Source organism: Pundamilia nyererei, unplaced genomic scaffold (assembly GCF_000239375.1).
Source record: "Pundamilia nyererei isolate P.nyererei 1_Seehausen unplaced genomic scaffold, PunNye1.0 scaffold00098, whole genome shotgun sequence".
Taxonomy (NCBI): domain Eukaryota; kingdom Metazoa; phylum Chordata; class Actinopteri; order Cichliformes; family Cichlidae; genus Pundamilia; species Pundamilia nyererei.
The window spans coordinates 1,532,051-1,543,361 of NW_005187499.1; the positions used below are offsets into that span (position 1 = coordinate 1,532,051).

At 43.8% G+C, this 11,311-nt stretch overlaps 1 protein-coding gene across 4 annotated transcripts in view; it reads right to left on the bottom strand.

The window, feature by feature from the left end:
• The window catches only part of rnf220a (ring finger protein 220a), a 161,698-nt gene that overhangs the window by 8,875 nt on the left and 141,512 nt on the right, over positions 1-11,311 (bottom strand). For all 4 annotated transcript variants that reach the window (XM_005740251.2, XM_005740252.2, XM_013912704.1 and 1 more), the window contains exons 9-12: positions 7,791-7,983; positions 7,628-7,683; positions 7,425-7,536; positions 1,965-2,076 (exon numbers count right to left, since the gene is read on the bottom strand). In XM_005740251.2, coding sequence (XP_005740308.1) covers positions 1,965-2,076; positions 7,425-7,536; positions 7,628-7,683; positions 7,791-7,983 — 473 coding nt within the window. The remainder of the gene's footprint in view (positions 1-1,964; positions 2,077-7,424; positions 7,537-7,627; positions 7,684-7,790; positions 7,984-11,311) is intronic.

An 11,311-nucleotide genomic window follows, 5' to 3' on the forward strand; every position in this document is an offset into this window, starting at 1 on the left:
GACATATTTGTATTTCTCTGTATGGCTTAGTGTGTGTTTGTGTGTGTGCGTAAAACAGATGAGGGACAGTGACAGATGAGCAGAGAAGAGCTGTGTGCTCATGGGGCAGTGAGTGATCGATCGCTGTGCCTTGCCCTCCGTGTCACCTCAGGCACCCAGCGACCTTTAGGAAGCGCAGGCGTTGGTAATTACCCGCCTCACATGCATACACACCAACAGGCTCTCACACACACACACACACTCACACGCAGCAAGCACAGGATGCCGACGCTGCACTGTCCACACGCTTGAAGAATGACAGGGTGGGTACTTGACACAAAGTGGGGGTACACAAACACTGATGTGAGGTGTAGGCGCAACTGCATCTCAAGTGTCTGATGGACCTCTATATTGTCCCTCATGGCTTTAACTATTGATCTGTAAGGTCCAATCAGCCATCAATACAAGCTGTGACGTACAGGAGTGTCTTTTCACCTAAAAAGCCAAACTTCGACACATTTTTCACAGATTTAACCTGCTTTGTGCACAGCACAGTCAGGACGCTATCTCAGAATTTGAACATACACATATTTCTGTGCTCCTGAGATGAAGCATGACATGATAAGAAAAACGATTCGCTCTGGAAATGTGATAGCAGACAATCGTGCCAAATTGCAAAGCCATGCAAAGGGCCACAACACAACAGCAACACAACACCAGCAGCACTCGGGACAGTGAAAATGCTCCCACGAAGAGCAGAAATGAGATGCGTGCAGGTAGGGCTGTTCAAAATTAACGATAGATATCGGATGGCGATATAAAAACGTCTATCGTTTCATTTTACGCTATCGTTTGTTTCGTGGTGTCGCAAAATAAACTGTTTACAGCAATATTTTTTCATCGTTTTGATGGTCACTGTAGTGGCTATATTAATTTCTTAAAGTTCTCTCTTTCTCTTATATTTAATATAACCACACTACAGATGGACAAGCGCCTGTTTTTATGCGTTGTGGTTAGCAACAACGACGGTAACACCATCACATGTCTGCTTGTTTATGTTCCACATAAACCTTTCACAATAAAGTTCAAGATCCTGTTGAGACTTTTCAAAATAAACTGAATCACGTGAAAGAGCAGATTCTTTACGGGTGAGAAGTAAAAAAAAGAGCCGCCAGGTGCTAAAAAATAAACCTTAGACTCAAATGTTAGAACAGGCTTTTACCCGCAGCACGCCGTGTAATAAATACATACAAAGAAAACGGCGGCCGTTACAACTTATGTCTAAAAATGTATAGTTTCATACATCTGTTAAAACACTCAACTCCAGCTACATGACGCGCAGCTGGAAACACTTCCCGCAAGTCGAGCTGCCCGAGATTCACAGAATTTACAGAAAATGTTACATTTTTGTGATTTATATCGTTATCGGGACGATAGAATTCTTATATCGGGATATGAGATTTTGGTCATATCGCACGCCCTACATGCAGGCGCTTCACATATTTCTGCAGCACAAGTACACAACCTATAGTAAAACACACAAACATTATCGAACAGAAAAATCGGTCACTCAAACCGAGCAGCTAGATATCAAGGTAAGCACTCTGGCCACAGTGAGTATATTTTTAATTTCTGTTTCCTTGAAAAAAAATAGGTGAGGGTAGAGGGTTGAATCCCTCTTCAAGGTAGAAAGTGGATGTAAGTGGTTGCTACTTACATCCACTGAATGCACTGACTGTCCCAAAAATACAGCACATTCTGGTATTCAGATAAGGCTGTGACATGGGACAGACCTTATCAGCCCTTGCTACGTATCTGGCCTAATAAAGTGGAAGGTCAGTTTATAGCCCCCCCCCAACCGCAGTTTCACATGTTTATGGTGCTACATGCAGTTCGACAAATGCTAATGCTGCCTTCTGACAAAGCCACAACACTTCCACTGAAGCTCGACGTGCAGACAGCACTCATGTAAACGCTATGCTCACCATGCAGATGAGACATTTGTATCGGTCTCCTCGGAGTATTTGCTTCTCCAGCTCTCTGATTCGAGCCTTCAGGGCCTCCATGGTGGTTGCCGTGGACTCTTCCTCCGTTACCCTGGGAACAAGCAAGAGAGACGATAGAGGTTTTAAGTATAGGTCTACACCACAGATGACGCGCCCACTCTCACACTCTTGTAACAAGAATTGTACAGTTGTGTTTTCAGTTCCATTTAATAAAAACAAATAAACATTAGGAAACAGGAACATTGAGATTTAGAGTATTTTATGCTACAATGTCTCAAAGTTCCGCAAAACAGTGGAAGCTAGATGAATCTGCTGGGTGCTGAACACAAGAAAAAGAAGAAGAAGAAGAAGAAAAAAGTAATCTTTTATCATCAACAACATTGTCCTTAGTCACAGTACAACATCACTGTACTGTGATCCTGCAGTATATTTGTGTTAAATCCTATGATATGAATTTAATGGACTACTATCTTTCTAGAGATGTATCACTCTCTACACATGTTCATTCTATACCATCTGATTAGGGCCCTGTGCACGCTCCTGTGTAGTACAACATGTTTCAAGTCAAAGTCTTTGTCGATACGCTTTGTCTTTCTTGTAGCTCAATAAACAACAAGACCTCTTTGAATCTTCCTGACTCCTCTTCTTCGTCAGGTCAAACAGAGTATTTACATCCTTCTATTTAACACGTCTGCACTCTCAAAGGACTCATCGCGTTGCAGACTTTCGCTTAAACATCTTATTGTGTTGCTTTTAAGTCTCACACTCAGCGTCCATCCTCTCTGTTATGTTTTTGTAGCTCTTCCCATGTTCACCCATGCCAGTCAATCGCCATGGCTCTGTATTTATCTCCACATGTCCTTGCTTCTTCATCCCCGTCTCCTCCAACTTTCTCTTTCCTTATATCCCCTGTCCTCCCTAACGGTGAGTGGCCTCTGATTAATGCGCAGCATGATAACAGAAAATGTGCGTTTAACACTGTCCGACAGCATATGAAGCAGCGATAACTAGATCAATAGGGAAGACGCACAGACCGCAACGATGATGATGATGACAGTGATTCGGTGGAGGGAGACGAGCCGCACAAGCCAGCTGGTGTTTATTATAGCTATCCACTCATTCTCTGGTAAAATGCAATAGTTGTGTGTGTGAGTGTGTGTGTGTGTGTGCGCGTGTGAGGTATAAGCAGTGTGCGTATTTATGGTGATGTGGTCATTTTGCAGCCTGATAGCTAGTTGATCTATGGTATTGATCTGGATGGGGAAGGACAAGCAGAAGGAAGGAAGAGATGAACACAGTAAGTGGCTGTGTGTGTGTGTGTGTGTGTGTGTGGCCTAGGACATGGCTCCATTTGCTGCATACTCAAACAGTAGTGGGGAAGTGTACAGGGGAAAGGAAACGGGGCTCAACTTACTTAATTTCCTCTCAACGTCTGAGATTTTGAAAATCTATTTTTTGGACCACACCGGTAGATCTACATGAATTCACATCATCAAGCAAGCTCATTAAAATAAATTGAACATTTAAACTAAATTGAAGATTAAATTAAAATTAAACATTTCAGGTTTGTGTGGTGATCAGCAGACTTGTTCAAATACCTCCATGATAATCTGATAAGCTTAGTGGAGGAAAAAAATTCTAGGGGTTCAACCTGAGACTGTACCCACGTCTGTGGTCTCTTTGGTGAGATTCTGGAATTATATCACAATAAGTTTATTTAAGCTGATGAACAAATGACAGAGTAATAAAAACAGTGGACCGAATAATGTTTTGGCTTCTTTCTCCCAAAAGGAATTCATATCTCTTAGATCATCAATGAAGAAAGTCTGCATTTGGCCCTGAAATTGTACAGTGAAGGATTGCTTTATTATTTAAAAAAATACTAATAAAAGATCATGAAAATCATTGGTTGGACTGATGTTACAACAGGCTTAAAAACAGCAGCGCTGCAGCTCGTAGGCACTCGTCTTGCTAAAGATTCAGCAGGATGACTGTTTGTCGTGTTGTGGTTGAAATGCTTCCGGACCAGCAAAGCATCCTTCCCTATTCCCTCTTTCAGATCTGTGGAAAAAAAGCTGACCTGCACTAACTCTTTCCTGTAACCTCATCATCCTCCCACCTTTGTAAAGGCCTGTCTTGACTTGCCACCCTGGTGCCCTATAAACTGCTTTACCCTCTCCTCTTATTAGCACCGAGCTTGTAAAAAGCCATTTAGCCTTGATTAGCCTCTAGCTTATAAAGCAGCCGTGGACTCTGGGCTGGACAGAAGTCATCCCTCTAACAAGGCCGTCTTTTTTCTTTTTATCAGCTCCAGTAAAGTCCGCTGTCGCAAACAAAACTCTTCCAAAAGGGTTTCTTGTCTTGTTTGACGCGAAACGAAACAAGCCAGCAAAAAACAGTTTTACTTTTGCAAACAAGTGTGTAGAAGTCATTTTCTAACCGCTCACTTCTACTTATTTTTGTTTTGTGGTAAAACAAGTTCATCTTCTTTATGCAGCTGTGGACATCTAGAGAGGGAGTGTGTGTGTGTCTATGTGTGTGTTTGTTGGTGGAGAATGTAGGAGGTGCAGAGATTTAATGGAGGTAAAGAAGGGAACAGGATGACTTCACAGGGCCAAGAAAAGGAAAGACAACTCTCTGGGGCTAAATGTGGCATGCAGGGAGATGAACAGCCTCTTACAGAGCAACATGCACAAGTGAAAATCCTTGAGTTTAAGCTGGCTCTGGGGTTTTCAGTCTCTGAGCCAGAATAAGAAAATTTATCTCACTCTGGGAGCCAGGTTTCGAAAACACATCATGTGGACTCAGAGAAACACATTAACATCTTAGGCTGGGCTACAACCTGAAAGGTAAGACATTTCTGTAACAGTCCTAAGACCTCTACACGCAGAGCGCATGACAAAAACACCACTATGTAATGTATATACATGGCAATGTGTTCTCAAAAACAGGCACTGTGGAAAAAAATGAAGTATACAAAAAAAGGAAGAAACGCAGATTCTGGGTTCATCCAATTCTCACGAGAAGGCGGCAGCAGGAGATGCAGCCCGATCATTATCTTACATATTTTAGGATGTGAGTGGGGCAGTTGGGTCCACGTCTGAGGATGTTACATATGATTTTATTAATTGTTAACAACACTGTGTGTGTGCGTTCTTATACAATGTGGTCCAGGCTTGGTAGGTTTCAGCTTGTGGCCTTGATCTTTGAGCCTAAAGTCATGAAACCAGAATAAATACTGAAACAGAACTACCATCAATACAACATGCCTCTGCTCCAATGTGCTTACTGCCCCACGGGGCTTTTTGGACGGTGTGTGTGTGGGTGTGCATGCATGTCACTGAAAGAAGGTGAAATAGCGATGCATTTTCATCTCGACTCATCCCCGTGGTGAAAAAAGCAAGCAGGAAAGCCCGACAGAGACAGATTGATGGCTCTGCTTCCCCTCTATTTAGCGCTCTGTCCCCAACTTGTGTGGGGCTATTCCTCATTTTATTAGAGTGTGTGCGTGTGCGCAGCTGAAGATCTCTACCATCTATCTCAATCAGCCCTGTGTCTTAATCTACTGTCTACCTACATTTTAGCCTCACTCAGCTTCTCTCTCAACACAAGCACATAGAAATGATAAAATTAGATGGTAATTAATTTTTTGCAGCACATTGCAAACATTTTATCAACCAGGTGGAGACACAAACTTCTCACATCTACATGCTGTAAAAACAACAACAACAACAACAACAAAAACAAAAAACAGCAGCAGCATCGTTCTCTTTTGCACCCTGTTAACCGAGGCCTTAACTACACTCACACACCATGATAAAACATTTAAGTCACTATTGATTTCCCCTGCCCAATATATATGTGCGTAGGCCTCAGATGGCGAAAGGCAAGGGGGGGAAGGGGCATCTTGTAAGTGCCTCAGAAGAATTGAGACAGGGGACGGGAAGAAACGAACAACAGAAATGTGAAAGAGAAAAGCAGGAGGAAGCGAGAGACATGCAGCTTAGCGACAGAGCAATAAAGCGAAGAATGAGAGGAAAAAGACGAAGACAGGCTGGGCGGCGTGTATGTGTACGTGTAGGTGATGGGGAGGAGGGGGTTACAAATCTAGCTTCATCACTTCCAAATTGAGGACAGATTCAATTATTTGCAGAAACCACATGGAAATCTCTCCGCATTGTTCCAGCTGGAGCACCAAATTTGGCAGCAATCGCATTGGCGGCATTGGAGGGGCCATTTATCTTGGAGGGGAAAGAGCGTCTCAGGCGCTGTACGTGTGTATATGTGTATGTATGCGTGTGTGTATGTGTGAGCTCATTTATCTTGCAGGGGAATGAGCAGAGGAACGAGGACGCCCCGGGAGGCGACCAGATCATTACCCATCTGGGATCAGAGAGAGAGAGATTTCACTAACGCTGCCCTGTGCAAAGCACCGTACACACACACACACACACACACACACACACACACACACACACACACACACACACACACACACACACACACAATGTATCAATGTAACGAAAGGAGACAAATCTCATTTTCATTTGGGGACGGAGGAGCACAGAAGCTCCACAAATACGTGCATTTATAGTAAGCAGAGAGGAGTGATGCAGGGAATTGTTCCAGCCAGCCGGCTGACTGCTTGTTCCAGCGCAATCATTCAGCAGCTAGTTGGCCTCCTTTAAATGGATACTTAAATTAAGCCATGCTCTGCTCCTGGTGACCACTAAAACCTCAGCTAGAGTGTCGTGTCTTTGGAAACGCACACCAACACCAGCATTGTTAAAAAAAAACCCAACAAAAAACAAATGCACATGCAGTTATAGAGTCTGCTGTACAGGAGTATTTGTGTCAGTCAAGCTGAAGAACGTGAGGAAGGAAACCTGTCCCTACATAACACTGGATGTGGAGAACCAATCAGTGCGGTCAGATTGCCACCTAACCTGTCAGCATCTTTTTCCCTCGGTCACATGCAAATTAAAACTGGAACGATCACGTTGCAGACGACAACTTATTGAATGCATCCCCTCGCTCAGCAAACACACGCAGTTCTTGCCTCACGGTGCTGTTTCTGATCAATACAGTTCAAGCTGCTCTGCTTATTCGCCAGTTATCCCTTCTACTGATATTTAATATGGACCACGGACATGCAGAGTGCCGATTGATTTATTTCAGTGAAACATTTATTGCATTCAGCCTTCCAATAGTTGATGGAAGCACGTTATGTAAAAGTGTAAGCACACATACAGTCAAACAATTCAATTATTACCTTGCAACTCCAGGAAATTGGCCTTAAACGCGCATATCAGGAATAGAGAAATGCATCACTAAGCCTTATAAAGAAGGCAGTCGAAAGATCATTCCACTTCACGTTTAACTGATCTATTTCAAAAATCCAACTAGTGTGTGTCCACGTGTGTTTTCTCTGTCACCTACTTTTCAATCTCGCTGTTTTTACAGGTGCGTGGGGCGCAGGAGGAAGAGGAGGAAGACGAGGGAGTGCTGGGGTCTGTCTTGCTGCTCTCGCTGTTGCTTGTTGAAGGCATCTCTGTAGACACAGAGACAGGTGACCCGTTCAGTGCTGGCTTTTTAGCCTTTCCAACATATCCTGAGGAGACAGTTATTTTGTCCCTACTTACCATCACTGGCCCATTTGGAGAATTCAGGTGTTATTCTATTAGAAGGCATCCCCCCGCTGTAAGACAGAGACACAGATGTCCATGTAAGTGGCAGCTCAAGGTTACCAACTCAGGTGATTTTCAGATTTTCTGGCAGAAAAATCTACTAGTTAAGCTTTTGTACTTGAGCACAGCTCCCCGTAGCGCCTCCCGCTCCCTGGCTTCTCCCTGGTCCTCTCCAGCACCGGAGCAGGGGATGATGTCGGCCTCGGTGTACTGAGCCTTGCCATACTCCAAGGTGTCGTCTCCATCCACATCAAGGTCGGCATCGCTGTCTGCGGCGCTCTCCTTGATGCTACACGTAGCAAAACCAGTTGCTGAGGAAAAAGAAAAAGTAAAGAGGGCCATTACTTCGCTTTAACAGCAAAACAAAAACGCTCCATGTGGGCAACAACATTTGCATTTATTTAACAACTCCACATCACACTTTGACATTAACAAAAGTCCAAAATCAAGTAAAAATATACTTGCAGCTCCGTGTCATATGCACCTCTGCACAAGATTTATCAAAACAAAAGCACCACTACAGACACATTTTTGGAAGTCAAAACTGTGAAGAGCATTGTCTATTTAAGCAACTTTATAAGTGCAGTGCAGAATTACCATTGCTCAGACATTATTCTACACATCGTCAACATACAGATCCAGAGAGAACCAGCTTAAGAGGGCACAGACCACACCAAAACCTGGAGTAACTTTCCGACACACTTCAGAACTTGACGATGCTAAATTTAGCTCGTCTAAAACTTCGGCTTCTCCAAACCAAATTAAAGACTTTTCAATAACCTGGACAGGTGAGAAAGAGAGCTAGATTTGGTCAGAGACAAGGAGGTGAAAGGGAGACGGCACACAGAGCTGGGCTGAACTGACACCAGACTGACACCTTACCCATCAATCTTGGAGAAAGAGAGAAGGAGAGGGAGTGTGTGTGAGTGGCACTTCTATAAACCGAGTGATGAACGCTCAGACAAACTCTTACCGCTGCCTGACTGCTCCCTTCAGCTCCACTTAGCCACACAGCTGGCTCTGTGTGTGTGTCCGTCACTTAGAGGTGTCTCTTCAGTGTTTGTTTGAGGCTGTCTGTCCTTCTGTCACTTACGCTCCTGTCTCTCCAACCCCTTGAAGGTGTGTGTGTGTGTGTGTGTGTGTGTGTGCGTGCATGTGCAAGTCTGTCTACCCGTCACTTACACCATGTCTATCTACCACACAGAGATAGGTAGGTAATATTTATATATGTGTGTGTGTCACTTACACCTTGACTATTGGAGCCATGTGTGTTGTAACTCTGAAAGTGTCTGTGTGTGTCTCTACCAGTGACAGGCCTGACAGCCATCTTATTTACACCTATTCCAATTTCTACAAGCTCTCAGCTGGACTAGTGTTTTGTGTGTGTGTGTGTGTGTGTGTGTGTGTCTGTGTGTGTGTGTCTGTGGGGGGATGGAGGACCAGAAAGAGTTGACAGCCATCCTATTTAACCTACCTGTCCCGGTGTACGAGTCTCAAAACTAGACTTCCCATAACAGTTGCTCTTCCCCATCTCACTCCACTACAGAGTCTTAGTCAAAGTGCAAATCCGACACTCTGGCTTTCATAAAAGTTTTTCTGGGATTTAAACGTCAACTGCTTCTCCTCCCACCTAACAATGTAACTCACAGGAGGGGAAAAAAAGGTGCCACAGATACTAAGCCGTTTTACAATAGGCCCATGGTTTTCAGTGATCAAATAAAAAGAACCTTTTAATTTTTGTTTGGTCTCAGCGTTAGAAGGGAACATATGGCGGCAGTGGCCGTGCAGTCTGCTTGGTCCTCGGGCATCAGCTTATTGCACTGCAGAAGAACAGCGTGCATGTCACATTCATACATTTTAATGTAATGACATGTACAGTGACTTACATTTGGATTTTCACACTTTTTCCTCTACATTTTCAAAGCGTGAGACTTAACTTGAGTGTCTCTGTACTATCAGAAAATCAAGCCCAACCTTACTTCAGAAGGGCCACCTCCATCCTGGAAGATCAGGTGTAGATCAACGCCAGCCCACATCAGCTGATAGCACAGCTACTATCCTTTTGGCTATCTCATATAGACAACGTCGAACTAAAATCAGATCCAGCTGTTTGTTTAAGTCAAGCTCAAACAGACACTGAATGCAAATATGGGATCAGTGCATCCCCATTACCTCCTCATCTTATGTCTTTATTGTGAATGGCTGTCGCTCTTCACACTGTACAGTTTACAGCATCGCAATCCTTAAACTAAATCAAACATTGACCAAATCGATCCTAACAGGAGCGGTCATAGGTAATATTTAACCAGTCACCAGAGGTATTCAACAAAGTCTTTTGAAATCATGAGCAATGAACTGTGGCTTCACCTGTTTTTAAAAACTCTTCAAGTATCACTTTAATGCCCTTTAATAGCAGGATGCAGTAAACAGAAATTTTGACTTTTTATATATACATATATAAAAAAATCCTTTAAAAGTTTCTCCTGTGGTGGACATGAATGCATGGATGCTGGTTTTTTTTATTCAACCACCTGGACTTCAAAATATAATGCCACACATGGTCTGCGCTGTGTGAACACACACTGTCCCTGACTCTAGTGTATTCCCTGAGAGTGTACGTGTGGCCTGCTTGCTCTGTATGTGTGCGTTACCGTGCTTCTATCTGTCCCTGTAAGCAGTCTTGGCAGGCCAATCTAATCTGGCCAGGGAAAGGTCAGCCCCACTCTAACTGCCTTTCACTCACATTATTCATCAACGCCCCCTCCCCAGTTTCTTTTTTACCCTCTTTGCCTTTTTCTTTCTTTTTCTCCCTCACCTTTTCTTACAATCACTCCTTTTTTATCACCTTTATTTCTTCACTTTCCTCCCCTCTCTTCCATTCTCTTGCTTCTCTTTCACTTTGTCATCCCACCACTCATGTATCACTTGTTTTCTCTCCTGTACTAGCCCTGTTTGCTGAACTATGTCCCCTTTTTCCTACCACACACACAAACACACACTCCTACAGGGCCACCCTGTTTTGTCTCATTATCTAACCTCTCGTGAGCGTCGCTGACTCTTTAACATGTAAACTACGCATTTTATCCTCCAGGTTACATGCTGCCATGGCAGCAACAAAAGAGGCCCCGAATTTATTAACATATCAGTATAACAAGGCCACAAGTACAGGTCTGAACAGGCAGCAAGGATCAAAGGACTCATCAGGCCTACTGGAAGCGCTGCTCAGCCAAATCATCCACCTCAGCAACATCCCGTTACCATAGCAATTATCGAGACTCTAAGAAGCAGAAAGAAGGCATGTCAAAGGTCATCACACTATCTTTCTGCCATTTACAGGTCACAGAGAGAGAGGGAGTATGGGGGGGGGGACACACAGACACAAAGACATGAGACGGTCATCTTTGAAGTCCATTTACAAAGCACAGGTTTCTCCTCTTCTCAATCCCTCTGGGCCATCTCATCCTGCAATAATCCCCATCTTTCCCTACTTGTGCTCTCAGAATGACCCAATATCGAACCTCAGGATCTGTCTGCCTGTCTGCCTGCCTCCCCGCCTGCCTTTCTAGTCATCCATCTGTGACGAATCAACTATTGTGTTCCAAACTTTGAATACATTTTACAACTTAGTGATGAGGTAAC